We start from the raw sequence: 20239 nt of genomic DNA on the forward strand, positions 1-20239 counted from the left end.
TTTTTCTAAAGTTTCACTATTACATTTATGGGGCAAAACTATAGAAATCTTTAATGAAACCTACTGCCATAAGTTAAAGCATTTATTATATAAAATACAAGAGTTACTTGAGGACAAGTAACGTTTAAGTTTGGGGAATTGAAATGCCAAAAAATGTGCTACTTTTATATATACATTTTATGCCAATTTTTAATGATATTACATTTTAATGGAATGTATTTTGCTTATTTTTTATTATAGCTACAAGAGATAGAGTTTTGGAGAAAAAGTAGCAAAATTGGAGCAAAATGGGGTCAAATGGAGCAAATTAGTACAAAGTGAACTGGCGCTTAGGCATCAAATTTTGACACATAGGCACCAAACCCCGTACGTGAAACAGAAAGCCCATCGCCAAGATCTGGCGCCTAGGCGCCAGACAGTTATATTGGGCTTCTAGAAGGTTGGCGCTTAGGCACCACAATTGGTCGCCTAGGCACTAGATTCAGTTTTTGCCAATATGCAATGTAATTGGACAAATTTTGGAAGGGCATGTTGAGTCTACTGAAGTGACTCTTGGAGATTTGTAGAGCTATATTAAAAGAGAGATTTTTTCAAGGAAAAAATGTGTGTGTGTGTTGAAGAATACTAGAATACTTCAAAGGAACTTCGAGATTTTTTTTGGGAGGAGTCCGAGTCAAGTACTTTGTATTTTTTTTAGTTCTGTTTTATTGTGTAAACTTGAGTTTTTATATAAATCATGTTATGTTGTGTTAAGCCCATGAAGTTTGAGTAGTTTGCTAAATCGTTCTCCTTACAATAAGAAATAATCACGTGTAGGATTAGAATTATTTGGGATTTCTCTTATTCTATACTTATGATGATTCATTACTTTATACTTAATTTATATATTCAATCTGGTCAATTGGTATGTTAAAATTTGTTGTGAATCGATAATGACTCAGGAGGGCAATGCATTCTTCAACTAGTGAGAATCATATTAATCTAGTAGGTGATAATGTAGCACATATGTAGTTCAAATAGATAGGGAGATAATTTTTTTATGAGTGTAAATTGGGGAATCGAGGGTGACAGGCTAGAACCTTAACCAATTTGATCTAGAGTATGGAAATTAAGGTTATGTCAGTCCTAACTAGAGGGCACAGTGGGTAATCTAGAAGTGATAGACTAGTACCTAAATAGAGGGCATATGATTGAGATTTATAGTTGTGACTGGAGTAAAACAAGTGACTGTATTTTTGGTATATTAATTTAAAATGATCTATGATAATGAATAACATGAAGTCTTAGAAGAAATATTATAAAAATATTTCTTTAAATTAAATATAAAGATTGATAAGTTTAAGTACTTCAAGATTGAATATATCCTAATAGAATATAACAAACTTCTTGTCCCATTTTCTCAATTCAAAATATCAAATATATTTGAAAATTTTAATTTTGAAACTTTCTAGTTCTCTACTACAACCAAATTTCTAAAACATATTTTGGGGCTCAAAATTTGAGCCAATTTTCATACCATCATTTTTATGTTAAATTATTGGCTTCAGATTGGTTGGTTCAGATGTACTTTGGCCACTTTGGTGCTTTAAACATACCATATCATATATATTATAATACTAAACCATATATTACCTTCAAGGTCTCTAAGCAAGTTTTATACTAATACATAACCCTCTAAATGTCCAAATTTTAGAGACAAATCATAATGCAAGTAGGATTTCCTTCCTAATAATGGAGTGAATAACAATAGCTTATGACAGTAAGATTTGGTGGGAATACTCTTCATTTAGATAGATGTAGATATTATTTGAGGGGGTGTCCAAACTATTTAAATACTCTTGTTGCCCTGACTTTTGTGAGGACCACTTTCCCTCTCTATAGAAGCCTAGGACTTAGCCTTAGGGTTTCTTAGTGACCTCCTTAGATGACTAGTGATGAGACTCACCCATATAGTGCTTCTAACCAATCCTACACTCACCAAGGGTTTACTTAGGTTAATCTCAAATCATCAATCCTTGGTTGAGAAGATTAAGGGTCTAACCTAGTGGAAGCCAATGTTGACTTCCTATAGGTGGAAGATGCCTTAGGTCACCCATGGAGCTCAAAACCGTTAGAATTTTCCTAAGGACCGATTGAATATCTCTAGGATTCTCATTGACCTTGGACAAGCCCTTCAAATAGGAATCTCAGCCTAGGCCAACGAGGGGTTCCTACCACATTACCCTCAAAGGTCTTGGACACCAAAATTCAAAGGAAGATGAGTAATTCACCAAAATCAATTCTTAGTCTCACTTAAAGCTTTTCCAACACCAATCATCCCTAAAATTACATGAATCCTAAACACATCAACTACCCCTTAGAAATTGAAATCATTAAGAGTCACCAAAATCTAATTGGGCTCAAGTCAACTTGAGTCAATTATGGAACAATTGAGCCCATAAAAATAAAACCTAACTTGATTCAATGTGATTAAGATCAAAAACCACTTAGGAATCAAATTTGCATTAGGGAGGTAACCTTCAAAATTAACCTAATTATTTATATAGGCTAAATATAATGGTGCATTAAACTTAATATTTTGGGTTGAACCTAAAGACATTTGGGTCAAGGCTTAATCATAAAACCCCAAGCCTAAGCTTATGCACAACTCATCATGAGAGGCCATAGCCCAAACCCTAAGGTCCATGACTTGAGCCCACACTACTTGACACTAATGACCCACCATGACACATGGGTGACACAAAAGAATAAAAAAAAAACTAATTTAACCTAATCCAAATATTAAAAGACAAAGCATGTAGCTTTAACCAAAGGGGACTACCACTTTGCATCTAGTTCCAACCCACCCAAATCACTTCATGGCTGTGTCAAGCAAAACCATTTCTGAACCCAGCCACCACACCAAAAACTCCCCCAGTCCCCTCACACCTTGTGCATGACATCTTCTTCACCATTGGAGCCTCCATTGTAAAAAACTTCAAAATTTGAGAAAGGTCCCTTTAACCCTGCCCAACTCATTATCATTCCTCTATACATTCTCTGAGGAACCATCAAACACTCCCATGAACACTAGAGCTCCCCCCATGGCCTCCCACAACTATTTAAGGAGGGTAAGTCTAGAGCTCCATACATGCATTCAACTCCCTAGTTAGCCATGTAAGCCCTTTGCTCCAAAAAAAAAAAAAAAAAAAAAAAAAAAAAAAAAAAAAAAAAAAAAAAAACGTACTAGAGCGGCTCATCCCCACCATCCTCAGGCCATGTTCACCACCACACAGCCCTAATGTCACCATTGAAATCTAGGGTATTTTTCAGCCTTGGCATCAACTTCATCAAAGCCCTAATCTAACTCTCCCATTAGCTTCACAAGGCTCCAAAACCTTAACTCCAATCAAAATCTGAGCCTCCTGCACTCCCTAACCTACTTTAAGACCAACCTGAGCCACCACTTAGTGTAGCTCATACCTAGGGCCAATCTCAGAGTGAATTGAAGCAAGAGGAAGCTTTGTGACATCAAGTCGGTCGTCTCTATCAAGCCCAATCGAGGCCTCACTTCTTTGGATAAGATAATAGCTTGAGTTCCCTAAAATGGCTCTTGTTTTGGACTTATATGAAGAAAATCAACAAATGCATGTCCACTTAATCGTATAGATAGGTTCATCTCAATTAGATGAAGCTATAGGACCAAATTCCATTCGATTTGGTTGTGTAAAGCAAGATCTTAGGGTTCACTTATAAACAGTTCTCAGTTTTTTGTCTCATGGGGAAGGTGAACGAATTTCATCTGTTTCTGTGTATTTGTAACGGACGACGAAGCTCAACCAAAATGATGAAACTGAGTGCAGCGGATCAACACCACATCAGCATCCACGTGTAAAGTGCAACAAATCATGTGGCGCCACTTGGGAGTTTGATGCGTATGAGGCTCACATTGCGCTGCATGGGTTAAGTAAATAATTTGTGATTTTTTGAATTATTTAAATCCAAAAAATATTTGTGAACTTTAAAAATCAATAACTTTGGAAAGAAAAATCTCAAAAATAAAATAAAAATACCTCTAAACTTAGTGAATAAATGATAAAAAAATAAAAATAAAAAATAATTAATTTATATTTGATATTTAATTAATTAACTATCCCAGAGGGTATTTTAATTATAAAAAATTATATATAACACATAAAATATTAAATTTTTAGGGATTATTCCATCTATCAATAGAGATATTTCTTGATTTTTTCAAAGTCATGGGGCGCGCTCACATCAAAATGGCTAATTTTTCATCAAAATTATAAATGATTTGAAAAAAAATTATAAAAAAAATAAAAATCAGAAAAATATAAGCTAAAATGAAAACTAAAAGGAAGTTTAAGTTCTAAATCCAAATATTAATATGGCAATCTTCACCTCTGAAAATTTAAAAGACAAAATTAGAACATTGGGGAAAAAATATGAAATTAAAAATTTTACATGTTAGCCTAAGTTGTCTTCTAAACCTAAGTTAAACATTAAATTTAAATTAGAAGACCTTAGATCACTTCCTAATGAAGACATTAAGAGGTTAATCTCATCGTTATGGAATCTCCTTAATGAAGCAACTTTAAATTCAACCTAGGCCCAACCCAGATTAGACCTAACCTAAGTCTATTTAAACTTAAAATCTTGGTTTGGCCCCACTTAGACCTAGCTCAACCTAAGTGACTTCAGGCTCAACTTAGGTCTAGCTCCAATCTAAACATAACTCAAACTAAATTCAACTTTGAACTTAACTTAGGTCTAACCCAAACTAGAGCTAGCCCAGTTCAAACTTTAACTCTAACTTGAGTTAGGTCTAACCTAACTTAGACCTAACTAAATTAAGGGTCGATTCAGGTCTAGCTTAACCTAGATCTAACTTAAAAAAACCTTAGGTTCAGCCTAGGTCTAATCCAATTCAGATCCAATCCAACCTAATCCAAATCCTACACCCCGAAAGCTTAACTCAAGTCTAACCCAACTTAGACTTGAGTTAATCAAACCTTAAAATTACAACCTACCTTAAGTCTAACCCAACTTAGGCTTAATTTAGCTAAACCTATGTCAAGTCTAATCCAACCTAGACCTGACTCAAGCAAATCAACTTGGATCAACCAGACCTAACTCGGGTCAACCCAATCTAAGGTCAACCCGACCTAACTCAGGTTAATCCATATCAACTTAAAACAGTTAGAGGTCAACTCGACCTAACTCGGGTTAACTTAATTCAACATCAAGCAAACTCGGGTCAACACGACCAAACTCGGGTTAGCCCAAATCAACTTAAATCAAACTCAGGTCAACCCGATCTAACTCGAATTAACCTAAACCAACTTAAAACAACTTCATGTTAACCCGATCTAACTCGTGTTAACTTAAACCAACTCAAAACAACCTCAGGTCAACTCAGCCTAACTCGGGTTAACACAAACCAAAGTAGGGGCAACTCGACCTAACTCGGGTTAGCCTAAATCAACTTTAAACCAAATATGGGTCAACCTGACCTAACTCAGGTTAATCCAATCCAACTTAACCAAACTTGGGTTAACCCAAATCAACTTTAAATAAACTTGGGACAATCTGACCCAACTTAGGTTAACCTAAGCTAACTTAAATCAAACTCGGGCAAATTCAACCTTACTTGGGTTAACTCAAATCAACTTAAAACAACCTCGCATCAACCTGACCTAACTCAGGTTAACCCAAATCAACTTAAACTAATCTTGGGTCAACCCCACCTAACTCCAATTAACCCAAACAAACTTAAATCAAAATTGGGTCAACTCGACCTAACTCAAGTTAACCCAAACCAATTTAACCTAACCTAAGTCAACTCGACCTAACTCGGGTTAACCTAAATCAACTTAAGTCAAACTTGGGCCAACTCGACCTAATTAGGGTTAACCCAAACCACTCAGGGTCATCCTGACCTAATTCGGGTTTACATAAATCACATAAAATATCCTCGGGTCAACTCGACCTAATGCAAGTTAACCTTAGCCAACTCGGGTCAACCAACCTAACTCAAGTAAACCCAAATCAACCTTAATTAAATCTGATTCTTGGCCTAACTTGAGTTTACCCAAACCAACTTAATCAAACTTGGGTCAACCCGACCTAACTTGGGTTAACCCAAATCAAAACCAACTTAATCAAACTTGGGTCAACCCAACCTAACTTGGGTTAACCCAAATCAACTTTAACCAATACTCGGTCAACCCGACCTAACTTAGGTTAACCTAAACCAATTTAAAACAAACTTGGGTCAACCCGACCTAACTTGGTATAACCTAAATTAACTTAAATCAATTTTGGGTCAACCCAACATAACCCAATTTAAACTCAAGTGATTTAAGTTAAGGAGTGTTTGACTTTTCAAAAGAGAATAAAACCATACTTAAACCATTTTGGAGACGATATGGGTTGACATGCAAATAAGCATAAAAAATGACATAATAATCACCTAAAAATCACTAAAACTTAAACTTCAACAATAAAATTCAATCTGGTTTGATAAGAAATTTTAGAGGAGGCAACCCATGGCTGCTAATGAAATAACTTTCGGTCACTCGTGACTAATCAAACCACAAACTCATTGACCCTGGAAGGAAAATAACCATGAGATCTTGATTTCACCATATCAAGATCAAAATGAAAATGAAAATCACAAAAAAAAAAAAAATCTTAATCAGCAAAAAAGTCTCAAGCGACAAAATTTTCAACCCCTTTAAATTAAAAAAAATATATTAAAACTTAAATGAAATCTTATTGAACAAAGATCACCGAATGCAACTTGAACCCTACTACCAAGGTGTATGAAGATCTCTTGAATGACGCAACCCATGGTTACTGATAAAAATCTTTCGGTTGGAGTTGGCTTGAACGCCTCTCTAAACAATGTAGATCAAGGAAACTGACAATAAAGGACGATAAAAAGCCATGGGCATCTTGACCGGGTTATCCTAAATAAAATAAATAATAAAGAACTAAAACTGTTTATGTTAACTCTATTTTGCAGGGCTGTCGAAGTCAAAGTGCAAGACACCACCTTAGATTTACTTTATGTTATTAGGGTGTGCCAACTCTATTTTACAGGGATGACATATGAAGTGTTACCTTAGATTTACTTTACATGTTTCTTGGGTGTGTTAACTCTGTTTGCAAGGCTGGCATAAATTTTGTAGTAACCTAGGTTCTTTTACTTTAAGTCTTCTTTTCTTTTGTAGAGCTAGGAGGTGTTATGGTTAACTCGCTATAAACATTTGAACAATCCAAAAGAGGATGAAACACGAAGTTGAATGAACCTCAACTAAACCATCAATGGTAGTTTGAATAATGTTGGTTGACGAGTATGACATATAAGTTAGGGTTAACACCCACAAATGTCAGTTTTTCTACACTTATTTGGTAGGCCTGCCTCAAATTAGATGTTGATTTCTATATTTCTGCTTTTTTCTTTGATTACCAGTAGGCTCAGTTAAGGATTAAACCTGCTACCCCAACCTAAATAACATCAACTTAACTTTTAAAAAAAATGAAATTCATAACCAAAATTACAAAAGGCACTGCATTCAAAACCATAGAAAAAACATGCATCTAAGCAACCTTGATTGACATCAAAAATAAAATCGAGTAGAAATTCCTTTTTGATTTAAGAATTTGAATGATAACATGGTCTGTGAATATATGCTTGACATGTCACTCATGTTCTCATTGCATGAAAAGGGGTGGTTTGGCATGTGAGAACCACCACCTTATAGAGTGAGTTATGCTTATGCATATTGATTGGCCTTTTGAGAAGACCCTCTATGCATTCATTATCAAGGTCTTGCAAAGCCCGTTGCATGGCTTGCTTTGATGCACTCAACACCAAATGAATTTAAAAATTTGAGTGTGGTGAGTTATAAGAACATTTAAATTTGAAATTTCAAAAATATCTTTCCATTAATCTTAGAAAATTATGCATACCATACATATCTAGACAACTTGATTGATGATAAAGAAATAAGGCCTATAACTCCTAATAAATAATTACCTAGCATATTTTGCATCATTGAGACCAGTCATGTATGATTTTGAATGCAATTAGGTTGTTTAGATGGTAACCCTTTTTGGGCAGAGTTATAAGTCCATATAAGATATGATTCCAAAATTTCACCTCTCTAGGAAAACTTCACCCCAAGGTTGTTTGTTTAGCTACGATGTAAATCCTCATTGTTAGGCTCCTGCATGATCGTATGTCATGCGACATAAATCCTAATAAAATATCAGGGTAAAATGTTGAAATTCCTTTTGTGAGAATGGTAAGCTCAATCTCCTGAGGATGAACACATAGCTTTAATTGAGAGTTTTCCTAAGTGGCTTCGGTTAAATAAAATGTAATTAACTATAGGGGATTGTCATTATAGGAAGAAGAAGGGCACAAAAAAAGACATAAAAATCTCTGGTTGTGGGTTTCTTTTTTAAGGTTCCATAAAATGTAATTAACTATAGAGGATTGTCATTATAGGAAGAAGAAGAGCACAAAAAAGACAAAAATCTCTGGTTGTGGGTTTCTTTTTTAAGGTTCTCTTCACGAGCACACTTCCAATGCACTTTTGATCCGATTTTAGACGTAAGGTTTAGATTTATCCATGTGAAGTTCACTTCACGAAAGTCCTCCACACACTTTTTTTTTTTTGTCTTGATCATCATATATCCTCGCCTTTAGATCATACAATCCAAAAGAGATTTTACTCGAAGAAGGGATTATGTAGCGATAGACAAGCTGGTGACTCATGGTTGAGGGTTTACACACTTTTTTTTGTTTGTCTTCATCAGCATATATCCTCGCCTCCAGATCATACGATCCAAAATTGAGTTTACTCAGAGAAGGGATTATGCAGCAATAGACAAGCTGGCGACTCCCCAAATGAACTGAAACAAAAAACTACAAAGAGACCGAAGGGTAAGGTCTGAAAGGGCGCCGACAACCCTTTACAACTAGCTACTGTATTATGTTGTTTACTTACTTTCATATCTTCCTTGTCATCAATATTCCTTCATCTCCATGTGGTGACCTACATGATTAAGGATTCATATTATGAGTAGAAGAGTAAACATAAACCCTTGCATAGCTAGTATATTTATCTTTATGTTTATCCATACATTATCATTATATCTTATTTTGAAGTCATATGCTTTAGTATATGATAAAATGTAGTCTTTTATATCATTTGTTATTATGTTACATTAATTAGCTTAATTGCACTTTTAATATCATTATAAATACTTGTGTTGTAACTTACGTAGAATTTGTTGAGAAATATATGAATATTATGTGTATAATCTAGATTGTCATATCATATTTAATATTTTTTTTCTATTATAAATTTACACATATACTGTGTATCTGAATAATTTGATCAATTATTTTTTATGATTATTAGATTTTTATTAATGATTTATTTGAAACATTACTTCCTTTTGTGTTTGATACTTAGTATCCTCATTTCATATAATTCGGAAGGACTTTGAGGGAGAACATTTCAAAAGAAACTTCTTCCATATCACTCCACACTCTATTCATCTCATGTTATGGTTTGGCTTTAACTAACTCAAATGATTTCAATTCAAATCATTAATATTATAAAAATGTGAGTGATAATTTTGGAGTTCTACTCTTAAAAAGTACTTAAAATTCACTTTTAAATTATGCATTTCTTTCTTTTTTAAACACAATGCTCATTAATTGTTGGTAAGTAAAATATTCATGAAAAACAATTTCCGTAACATGATCAAATTTTAGCATATTTGACATTCGTTCAAAAGTATTTTTGCATGGCCTTTAGTTAGAGGTTAAAAACTTGAGAATATATTGAAACTATGTATAATATTTTAAATAAGAATATAATTATAATATCATTTAACTTTTAATGCCCTATAGTAATTCTTTTGTTTCATTTGAAAATTTGTAGTCAAAATTATGCTTTTGTTAGCTTTTGCTTTTCTAAAAATTCTTTAATGAAAAATATATTAATAAAATAATAATCTCTAAACCAAAAAAAAAAGAAGCTATAAAGTCTTTAAACCTATGAAATTATTCTATCTTTCCGTCGATATATAAAATTCAAGAATGATATATATTATTTTATAAGTTTATGTTCTATTGAAACCCATGAAATTTATATCAATTTATATTTCTTCTTACATTATATATTTAATATTTATAATTTTTAATCTTAAAAAATACTCTTAGAAATTTTTATAGTTTCTTAATTTAAACTTTTTAAATTTACCTTATAATTGATATATCTAATCTAGGAAAGATAAATACTTCCAATTATTCTCCAAATTATTTGACCTAATGAAAATAATTTTATTCTAACATGTTTAACTCTTTAGAAATCAAATTTGTGATTAATTTTAAAAAATTTCTCAAAATTTTGTGCAATTTTAAAATATAATTTCATAATTCCTTCCATTAAATCTAAGAATAAATTTTAAATTTTATAATAATAATAATAATAATATTAAAATTGTCTTGAATTATATATGCCCATTCACCCTAATATGTCTTACTTTCAGAAGGTATTATTGTCATAAAAACTTAAATTTTAATATTAAATATAGTGTTGCACATCATAAAGTCTAACTTTTAGTCCAATTCTATTATGTGATGCAATAAAATAATGGAATAAGAATACAAAATTAGAGGGGTAGAACCATTAGTCCAAAATAAGCATTGATTATCTTTGATTTAAAATATAAAACTGTATAATGCAACTCAATTGATATAATGCATATATGGTTTCTTATAAATGTAGCAAATTTAAGAATCATGAAATGTTAATAGTTTGTCAAAATTGAAATTTTAATTTTATATGCCTCATAATAACCAAAACTGATTAATATGGCCACATGTTTTCATAAGAGTAATATACTTGGACATTCATTTTGGACCTGAATGCCTCCTCTTTAACCACTAATTTCTCATGTTTAGTCCATCATAAATGATAATGATTTGAGCAAGGTTAGAGTTTTTTCAAACCATGTTTAGCATCTAAACTTTATTTGACCATGATTCAAACAAGGTTAGCTACTTAAGATACAATAAAGTGTATTCAAATAACTTTAATATAGTAGATAAATAGTATTATAAAATAGATACATTATAGTGCAATTTAAAGTTATAATATGTTAAGTGTAACATCTATAACATAACATAATAGAGTACAATCTAATGACTCTAATAAAATAAAGAACAATCCAATAATTATAGCATAATATAATGGATTTAGGAGATATAACACAATGTATTGGAAAAAAATGATCATTAAAAATATATATGTTTATAAAAGAGAAAAAATATCTATATTGAAGCAATTAAATAATTGATGAATATAAATAAATAAAACAAACTATCATGAAGATGATGTGCACTTTCTATTAGTAACTCTATTATGGCATTTCACCCCACATCGACTCTACATATAATACATTTTTTTTATTCTCTTTGAAGATCTTCTATTTATTTTATTTTATTTTATTTTTGTAGGAGTTCACTCTTTAGCTTTAGTAATAGAGGCATCATCAGAACTCTTAACATTTTTTTTTATCTTGAGCCTTCCAATCCTCATTTCATCTAGATATATATTTTTAGTGTATCTTGCTAACCATACTTTATATTTGTAAAAAATTAGCATAACATATAATAACTAACACTCCAACACCAAATGCAACCAACACATATTCTCAGATTCATCAAATTAATTTTTTTGCATGTACATGTCCTCTCCAATAAATACATCTATGAATACTTTTTTTTTGGATTTAATTGTTATAAATGTCACAAAATAAATATGTGTACTAACATATTACAACACTTCCATAAGCAAAATACAATTTACAACATGTATTAAAAAATATCCATACTTAATAAAAGATGATTGCACTTTTCAAGCCTTGAAAATAAGCACCTAGAAGAAGTATGTACTTGAAATATCTTGTATTATTAGCATAAAGATTAATAACTATCCTTGATTTGTATTGTTTAGCATGATAAGAATTGATAGAAACTTCTGAAAGGTTATATTATGTGCACCTTTAATATAGGTGATAGTTTCTTCATAAAACTACCAATCTTGTCAGTAGGATTAACAACCGTTCGATCCCTCATTACATCAAATATGATTATCTTTAGCTTTAAATTAAAATTAGATTTGACTAGCTCTCCTTAATTATATGTCTATATGTTAGGTTGAACTTTTTGGTACACTATTGATCTAACATTCAAAGTATACGATGTTTTCCTTTATGGCTTTTAATCTCAAACATATTTGACTATAATAACTTCATAGCATAATTTCCATTTTTCTATGAAGTGCAATGAATATATCATAAATATTTATCTAATTTATTCACTTAATTTTCTCTTAATATCAAGATTTAACATCATTTTTAACTCATCGTTGCTCTTAAATATTTTTCGTGCTTATAAAATAACTTGAAGGAAATTCAAGCATGATGTCATTAATGTAAACATCAATAGAACTAGAAATACTTTAAGGCACAAGCCTTTACAGGATTGTTGCAAAAGACAGGAGTGGAGTAGGGCTTCGTTTCTGGTGGTATTTCGCACACAGTAGTCTTGTTGTTGCCTTCACCGTGAGAAACAACATGGAATTGCGACTTAGGTGTGAGGAAGTCAGTGGACCTTCATTTCTAGAGGTGTACTTGATGGCAGGGGCAAAGGATCGAAGCAGCTGCAGTTTGGCGTGCAAGGCAAAGGCGTTGCGGTTGGTGAGAGCTATGGCAAAGTGGATCGCATGAACTTGTAGGAAAGAAGTCATGTGTGATCTTTGGGATCTAGACTTGATCTTTGTGATTGAGAATGTCAAAAGACAAAGATAATGCATGAGGTAAGGGATTGGAATTTCTGGGGAAGAAAGATCCTAAAGTTCTGAAGGTCTTGGTCGGTCTCATACATGGAGACAATCCGACAAAAGCTACTTTCTCAACACTTGCTATGACACAGGTGAAACTTGATCTTCCTCCCGTAGATCTGAAGCTTGATGGACCAACCACTTATCTGAGTTGGTCACGGAATCGAGACTACTCTAGACTAGAATGATACATGAAGGGGTCGAGCCAAAAAGTGACAGTACTGAGAGGGATGAGTGGAGAATCACACATGCCTTGATTTACACCTAGTCACTTAACTTGATGGTTCTATCGATTGTCTCATCAGTGCATGACATTAAAAAGTTTAGCAACTTTTGCGCAAAGTTGAAGAAGATCTATGCTGGAGCTGAGAACCACATGAGGGTGTTTCAGATTTAGCGTAAGATAGAGACAGTGCTTCAACGTGATATATCAACCCATAGATTTGGAGCGGTTGTGGCAAGATCTTTACCACTTTTCATCTATGTCAAGCTGTAGTGATTTGGGATGCAAGAAGGAGGAGATCTTTGCAAATATGAGGATTATGCAATTTCTGGCTCATCTGAACCCAACCTTTGATCAGAGGATATCAGTCATCTTAGCTCAAGAAATAATTCCTTCATTAGATAAGGCCATCGTAGTGATGATATAGGAGGAGAGTCGCATGAGGCTGCACTGAGTTGAGTGGACTTCTAGGCATATGATCAGCTTTGACCGCCTCAGGTGAAGGTATGACTGGTGTTCAGGGGGAGACTTGCAGGTGCTATAACTGTGGAGAAGTTGGATACCAGAGTAAGGTTTATCCAAAAGCACCCAATGAGGGAGAGAGACTGGTGAACATGGATAATCTAGAGGTCGTGATCGTGATCGAAATTGTGGGGGGCAAAGAGGTGGAAAAGGAGGCTACCAGGCAAAGCTTACGGTAGCTGAAAATAAGGGAGAGATAGGGGTGATCTTTATCGATGAGGATCACAAGCTCCTGAAAATATTGAAGAGGAAGTAGAAAGCAACATTTGATATGACTGAGAATGCACCCACCTTATCATATTCAAAGGAAAGCACTGCTACTTATGCTCACTCTGCCAAAGGTACTCGTCATACACATGCTTTTGTCGCTATATTCACCATAAGATCACCATAATGGATAGTAGATTTGGGTGCATCTCAACATATGACAGGTAACATTAATGATTTCACTTCCTATACTCATCTAACAGTTCCAAAGGACATTCAGATAACTAATAGTACAATACAACATGTAGTAAGGATGCAGTGAGATGTACTAATTCTATGATTTTGTCTAATATTTGCATGCTCCTTTTTTAGTGAACCTTTTATCCATTTGCGTAATTATTCTCCGACTAAAATGTATTATTTTCATTCATATTCCTAAAGTGATCTTTCTAGAGAAGGGGATTGGCTATATACTTGGGACTGGCACATCACATAGTGGACTCTAATATCTGAATAAAGAGAGAAACAACTCAGCACGGACATCCATGGTAGAACATGCAAGAGTAGGAAGATTTAGGAGCTTGGAGGGCGTGTTATTGTACATCACAGGCACATGAGACACTATTTATTTAGTCTTTTGAGACATTTGTATTCGTCTTTGTATGAGAAGATAAATAAACAAAAACCTTGTGTGATGCATGCGAGTTGGGTAAACATACCAGGTACTCTTGTGTTAGTTTTGGTAATATAATTTCTTTTGTTTTTGATTTGGTGTATTTAGATGTGTGGGGATCTTATTCTACAACTTCGATAAATTTTTATAGATATTTTGTGAATTTTATTGATTTTTTTTTGTTGCTTGGTTATATTTGATGAGGAATAAAAGTGATGTGCTTACCTGCTTTAAAAATTTTCACAGGGCAATTCATACTCAATACGATGCAGTAGTGAACATATTGATGTCTTATAATGAGACAATATACCAACAAAGCATTTGGAGAGCATGCAGTTCAGGGTATACAACATCAAACCACTTGTCCACACACACCGATACAAAACAGAGTAGCAGAAAGAAAGAAACAACATCTTCCAAAGGTAGCCCAAAGTATGATTTAGGGTATGATGATTACGATGAATGTCTCAAAATACTTGTAGGGGCAAGCAATTTTGACAGCCGCTCAACTAATCAACAGAATGTCTTCAAGAGTGTTAGGGTGGCAATATCCTTGTGAGTTGTTGAAATAAGATAGAGGCGGGATTTTTCCATTGAATGTATTTGGTTATGTATGTTTCATGAAGTACAATAGACCATCAAAAGTGAAGCAGACTCCCGAAAGAAAGAATAATCGTTACAAAGCACGATTGGTGGCGAAAGGTATGGTTAAATGTATGACATCGACTATGATAAGACATTTGCACTAGTGACAAAGATGAGCATAATTAGGAGACTCGTCTTTGTAGCTATGAATAGTGGATGGGTTGTACACCAATTGTATGTGAAGAATGCATTTCTTCATGGGGAGAGGAGATGTACATGGAGATACCCCCATGCTTTGACACAAACCAAACAGTGGGTAAGGTATGTGGACTAAGGAAGTCAATGTACAATTTGAAATAGTCTCCTCGAGCTTGGTTTGATAGGTTCATAAGAGCAATGATAGACATGGGCTATAAACAAATCAATGTCGACCAAACAATGTTCTTTCAAAATGATGGTCACATTACTATTCTTGCTATGTATGTAAATAATATGATTGTCACTGGTGATGATGAGGGAGAGCTTGCTCGGCTGAAGACAAGTCCGAGCAAAGAGTTTGAGGTGAAGAAAATGGGACAATTTAGATATTTTTTGGGATTGAAATGACTCGTACATCAGATGGGATTTTTCTATCTCAGAGGAAATATGTGCTAAACTTGCTCACAAAGATAAGAATGTTGGGATGCATGCCAACAGTTACACCAATTGATCAGAAGAAAAAGTTGAGCGCAGAGGTAAGAGAGCCAGCTGATCGTGAGAGGTACCAGAGCTTCGTGAGTTGTCTCATCTAAGTCACACTCGTCCTCACAAATCATGTGCAGTAAGCATGGTGAGTCGTTACATGCATGATTCGAGGAAGATCCGTATGGATGTAGTATATCAGGTTCTGAGGTACTTAAATAGTGCACTAGGGAAGGGAATGATTTTCAGGAAAAATGGGCATTCAGGCATTGAGGACTATTGTGATTCTAATTGGGCGAGGTGTGTTGATGACAGGAGGTCCATATCAGAATATTGCATGTTTGTAGGGGGCAAGTTGGCCTCTTGAAAGAGCAAGAAGCAGTTGGTAGTTGCAAGGTCAACGATAGAAGGAGAGTACAAGGCCATGGCCTTGGGAGTTATCGAAATGTTATGGATGAGAACTTTATTAGTAGAGCTCAAGATGGATCAAGGAGCTCAAATGAAGTTGTGATGCGACACCAAGTCAACAATCAACATTGCCAACAACCCAGTGCAGCACGAGAAAACCAAGCAAGTGGAGATTGACAAGTTCTTCATCAATGAGGAGCTGAATAGTGTACTAAAGATAAGCCAAGTAACTACTAGAAGACAAGTAGTTGACTACCTCATCAAGAGACTTGGCTCATTAGATTTATCCAGGTTATGTAACAATATGAGATTAGTGGATATCCAGGTTGAGCCAATCCTGAGGGGAAGTGTTGATAAGTGTATATAATTTATGGTCCTATTTGTAAATAGAAAATATAGAAGAAGTCAAGAATTTTATTTTTAAGAAAGTTGTAAGACTATATAAGCCAATTTCTTTTCATAAATAGATGAAGTTTTCTAGCAAAATCATTTTAATTCAAACCATTCAATTTTTTTAATGCATGTCGTAAACTGCTAATTACAACAAAATATAAATAAATAATAAAAATAACCTTAATCGCGGATATAAGCCTTCTAAACCGTGAAAATATTACTAATTTCTGACAAAAAACTTATAACCAAACCATTGTCGACCATTAAAATCACAATTAAAGACCATGAAAATATTACTAATTTCTGACAGAAAACAGATAACCAAACTACTGTCCACCATTAAATTCACAGTTAAAGCTAATCAAACTTCCGGCTAATGAGAGAGGCCCGTAAGTTGCTAAGAGAAACGAAACCAACAATCTTATAGTCTAGCAAGCCTTTATGTCCCCCAAATTATTAAAATTCAAGGTGACTTAACACATTTACCAAACGACTGCAGATACAACACAAGTCATTTTATTTATAAAAGCTCAACTTTCCTGAGAAAATAAAACTACCTTCATGGAATTGGGTATATGACAACTTTACCAGTAGCTCTCCCGGTCTCAAGATAAGAAAACGCATCAACCACCTTCGAGAAAGGGAATGGACCCTTCGGATCATTAAGAGGCGTAATCTTTCCGCTCTCCAGAAATGGATTCAGCTTCGTTAAAACTGCTCCGTCAGAAGTGAGAACAAATATGAAACCTGGAGGTGAAAGAGGACCAGTGATTCCCACCACAGTTCCGCCTTCTTTTACTGCTTTGGCTCCCGTGTCGCCTAGCCCTGCGTTATGGAAATTTATACTAAGAGATGAAGAAAATGACAGGAATCTACTAAGCATTTCTTTGAGCAGTAAGGAATGCTGTGTATAATTTATATAATTCATTTCAATCTAAAGAGGATAATGAATGGAATATTTTAGAGTAAAAGAATATCAAAAAGAAGTTGAAATGAATGTATTATAATATAGAAAGATAAAAAATGAGAGAAAAAAAGCTACTTATATTATATTTATAATATATATTTCTAAGTTATAATAATGTTAGATTTACTTGAGCAACATACTAGAAAATTATAAGACTGAAACAAAAAAAAGAATAAAAAAACGTAATTTCATTGTCTCAATTTAGAAATTTAAATGGGAGTTAATGAACAATATCATATTGAATATGAGATTGGAGAAAAGTTGAGTTAATCCAAGAGAATAAATAAAAAAAATATTAAAAATTTTTAATCAAAATCCATTATCTATGAGTTTAAGGAGTATTTTTTCATTAAAAATGAGTACATATTGCATAATCCTATTTTTAAAATATAAAAAGAATACTTTATGAGCGAATGGTTTGTTTGTGATTCAATAATAAAAAGGTTCATGTGGTTTCATCTCATAATTTGCATCAAGAATTTACAAGTTATATACAAATAGATACATAAGCTAAACATCAAAATATGAACTTGGAGCCTTTGCAACTTGAGGATGAGCAATAAATAATGAATCAAGATGATTCAAAAAACTAAAATAAAGAACTTATATAGATTGAATACATAAATACCCTAAAAAATTTCAGGATGATGAACTTAAAAATATAATCATAAAAATTTTATTTAAATTGTATGTGTATTGTCAAGCCTTTCGCTCCATTCCTAAGACATTGCTATATATCAAAGAGAGTTATTGAGCGAAAGGCCATATCTTCAAAAAGTGAAACCAGAACAAGTGTTCATTAATTAAACTCATCAGATCAAATTAGAGTAATAAATTTCTCTCAATTTTTAGTTTTATTGCGGTGTAATTTCCATTGTATATGATATAATAATTTTGATACCAAGATTCTATAAGTTTTGTAATAGCTTGGTGGCGGCTTTAGTCACCACTATAAGTACTAGATCGCTTTAGAGGAGTGTGTTTCAATACATATTTTGTTAAGCTTAAAATTACAGGTGATTCTCTTGTCCATAATAAAGGCAAGCGTACAATTTCCTGCTTAGGGAAGAGAGTGTGAGGGCAAGATTCTACTTGATGGAAAAGATTACAAGGGTTTCCACGCCCCCAAGTCGCCAATGAAAAAATTACGTTTAGTAAGATTCAACGTATGATGGGTTCTTAGGAGTGGACATAGGGCATTGGGTAGGTTGAATCACATAAAAATATTGATTGCATCTATTTTATTCTATAATTAGACTTTCTTTGATTGTGCATATTATTGTTTTTTATGCTCTCTCATTCATATCGTGATTTACTCGATAAAATAATTTTAATGCTTGAGTAGTTGAGTAATCTTAGTCAATACACTTAAAATAATTATAGTAGACTTGTTAGAGATAAATCCAAACTAATTATGAAAATTTTTTGTATCACGTCTTAACTTATTTTCAATTACTCTCTCCCATAATTTTAATATATGACACATTAACTAAATTTCTCTATAATTTGCACACTCTTATGCAACCCTTTATTCATAAAAATGAGGACTACAATACTCTTCCTCCACTCCTAAGACATCTTTTTAATTTTTTAAAGGATATTAAAAAGTTTAGTAAGCCAAAAAACTCCCAAATCTCCTAAATATTTTTATACTTTTATTGAAATACCATCACACCCTACTGATTTTCCACAATTGATTTTCTTAAATGCCTCTCAACTTCATTTTTACTAATGCGACGGTAAAAATAAAAACAATACTAAGATCACTAAAGTCAATTGTATTATCAAAATTTTTATTGAAAGTTTAGGGGATGAACTTAAATGACAAAAAGTGTGTATAATTATAGTTAAGCTTCAAACTATTCACATTGTATTTGCGATTGACACTCACCTCATGACTTATCACATCTTATATTACTTTTAATTTTATCCACTGACCTTTTTATCCAGTCATCAAACTTGTAACTTTACATATCATTATATTATTAATTGATTTTGTTGTACATATTTTTTACTAAAGTTTCCACACAACTGTGAATGGGGTTTGAGCTGGGAAAAAATTAAAAAAAAAAAAAAGGTTCAAAAAACTTGCGCACACAACGAAGTTGCCCTTCAATATCAGGCAACCAACTCCTATAGCATTTAGGAGTGGTAGGTAGAAAGCTTGAAAGGTTTAGGTAAATGAAAGTAAGCAACATAATTTTAGAGGCTATGTAGAAGATTTTCGTTAACAAATATGTAAGGGTTAGGTAGAGAGAGAAAGAAATTTATCTCCCCATCTTAACAATTTTGAGCATCAAGTAAATTAATAACTGTGATGGTTTATTTATTCTAAAATTCATAAAGAAATTCACACACATGGGTACATGGATGTACTCATACATAACATAATTTGCTTAAGTAGCAAACAAAAAAGCATAAGATTAAAAAATGAGAAAATATAATTTAAATATCACAATTTAAGTTCAAACTATAATGACACTAATTGATATCATATTGAATATTAGATAGGAAAAAAAGTTGAATTCATGCAACAACAACAACAACAACAAAGCCTTAATCCCACTACGTGGGGTCGGCTACATGAATCCTTTTTCTCCATTGCGTCCTATTTAGTGTCATATTTTCATTTAGTTCTAGTAAATTAA

The 20239-nt window shown here is 33.1% G+C and overlaps 1 protein-coding gene across 1 annotated transcript in view; it reads right to left on the minus strand.

Moving 5' to 3' along the window:
- Positions 1-16899: 16899 nt before the first annotated feature.
- LOC110033695 (2-methylene-furan-3-one reductase-like) overlaps positions 16900-20239 on the minus strand; it is a 36876-nt gene continuing 33536 nt past the window's right edge. Inside the window, 1 exon segment of the mRNA XM_020737748.1 lies at positions 16900-17449. Coding sequence (XP_020593407.1) covers positions 17184-17449 — 266 coding nt within the window. The 3' untranslated portion in view covers positions 16900-17183.

The sequence above is a fragment of the Phalaenopsis equestris genome, unplaced genomic scaffold (genome assembly GCF_001263595.1).
Source record: "Phalaenopsis equestris unplaced genomic scaffold, ASM126359v1 Scaffold001257, whole genome shotgun sequence".
In the NCBI taxonomy this organism is placed as follows: Eukaryota; Viridiplantae; Streptophyta; class Magnoliopsida; order Asparagales; family Orchidaceae; genus Phalaenopsis; species Phalaenopsis equestris.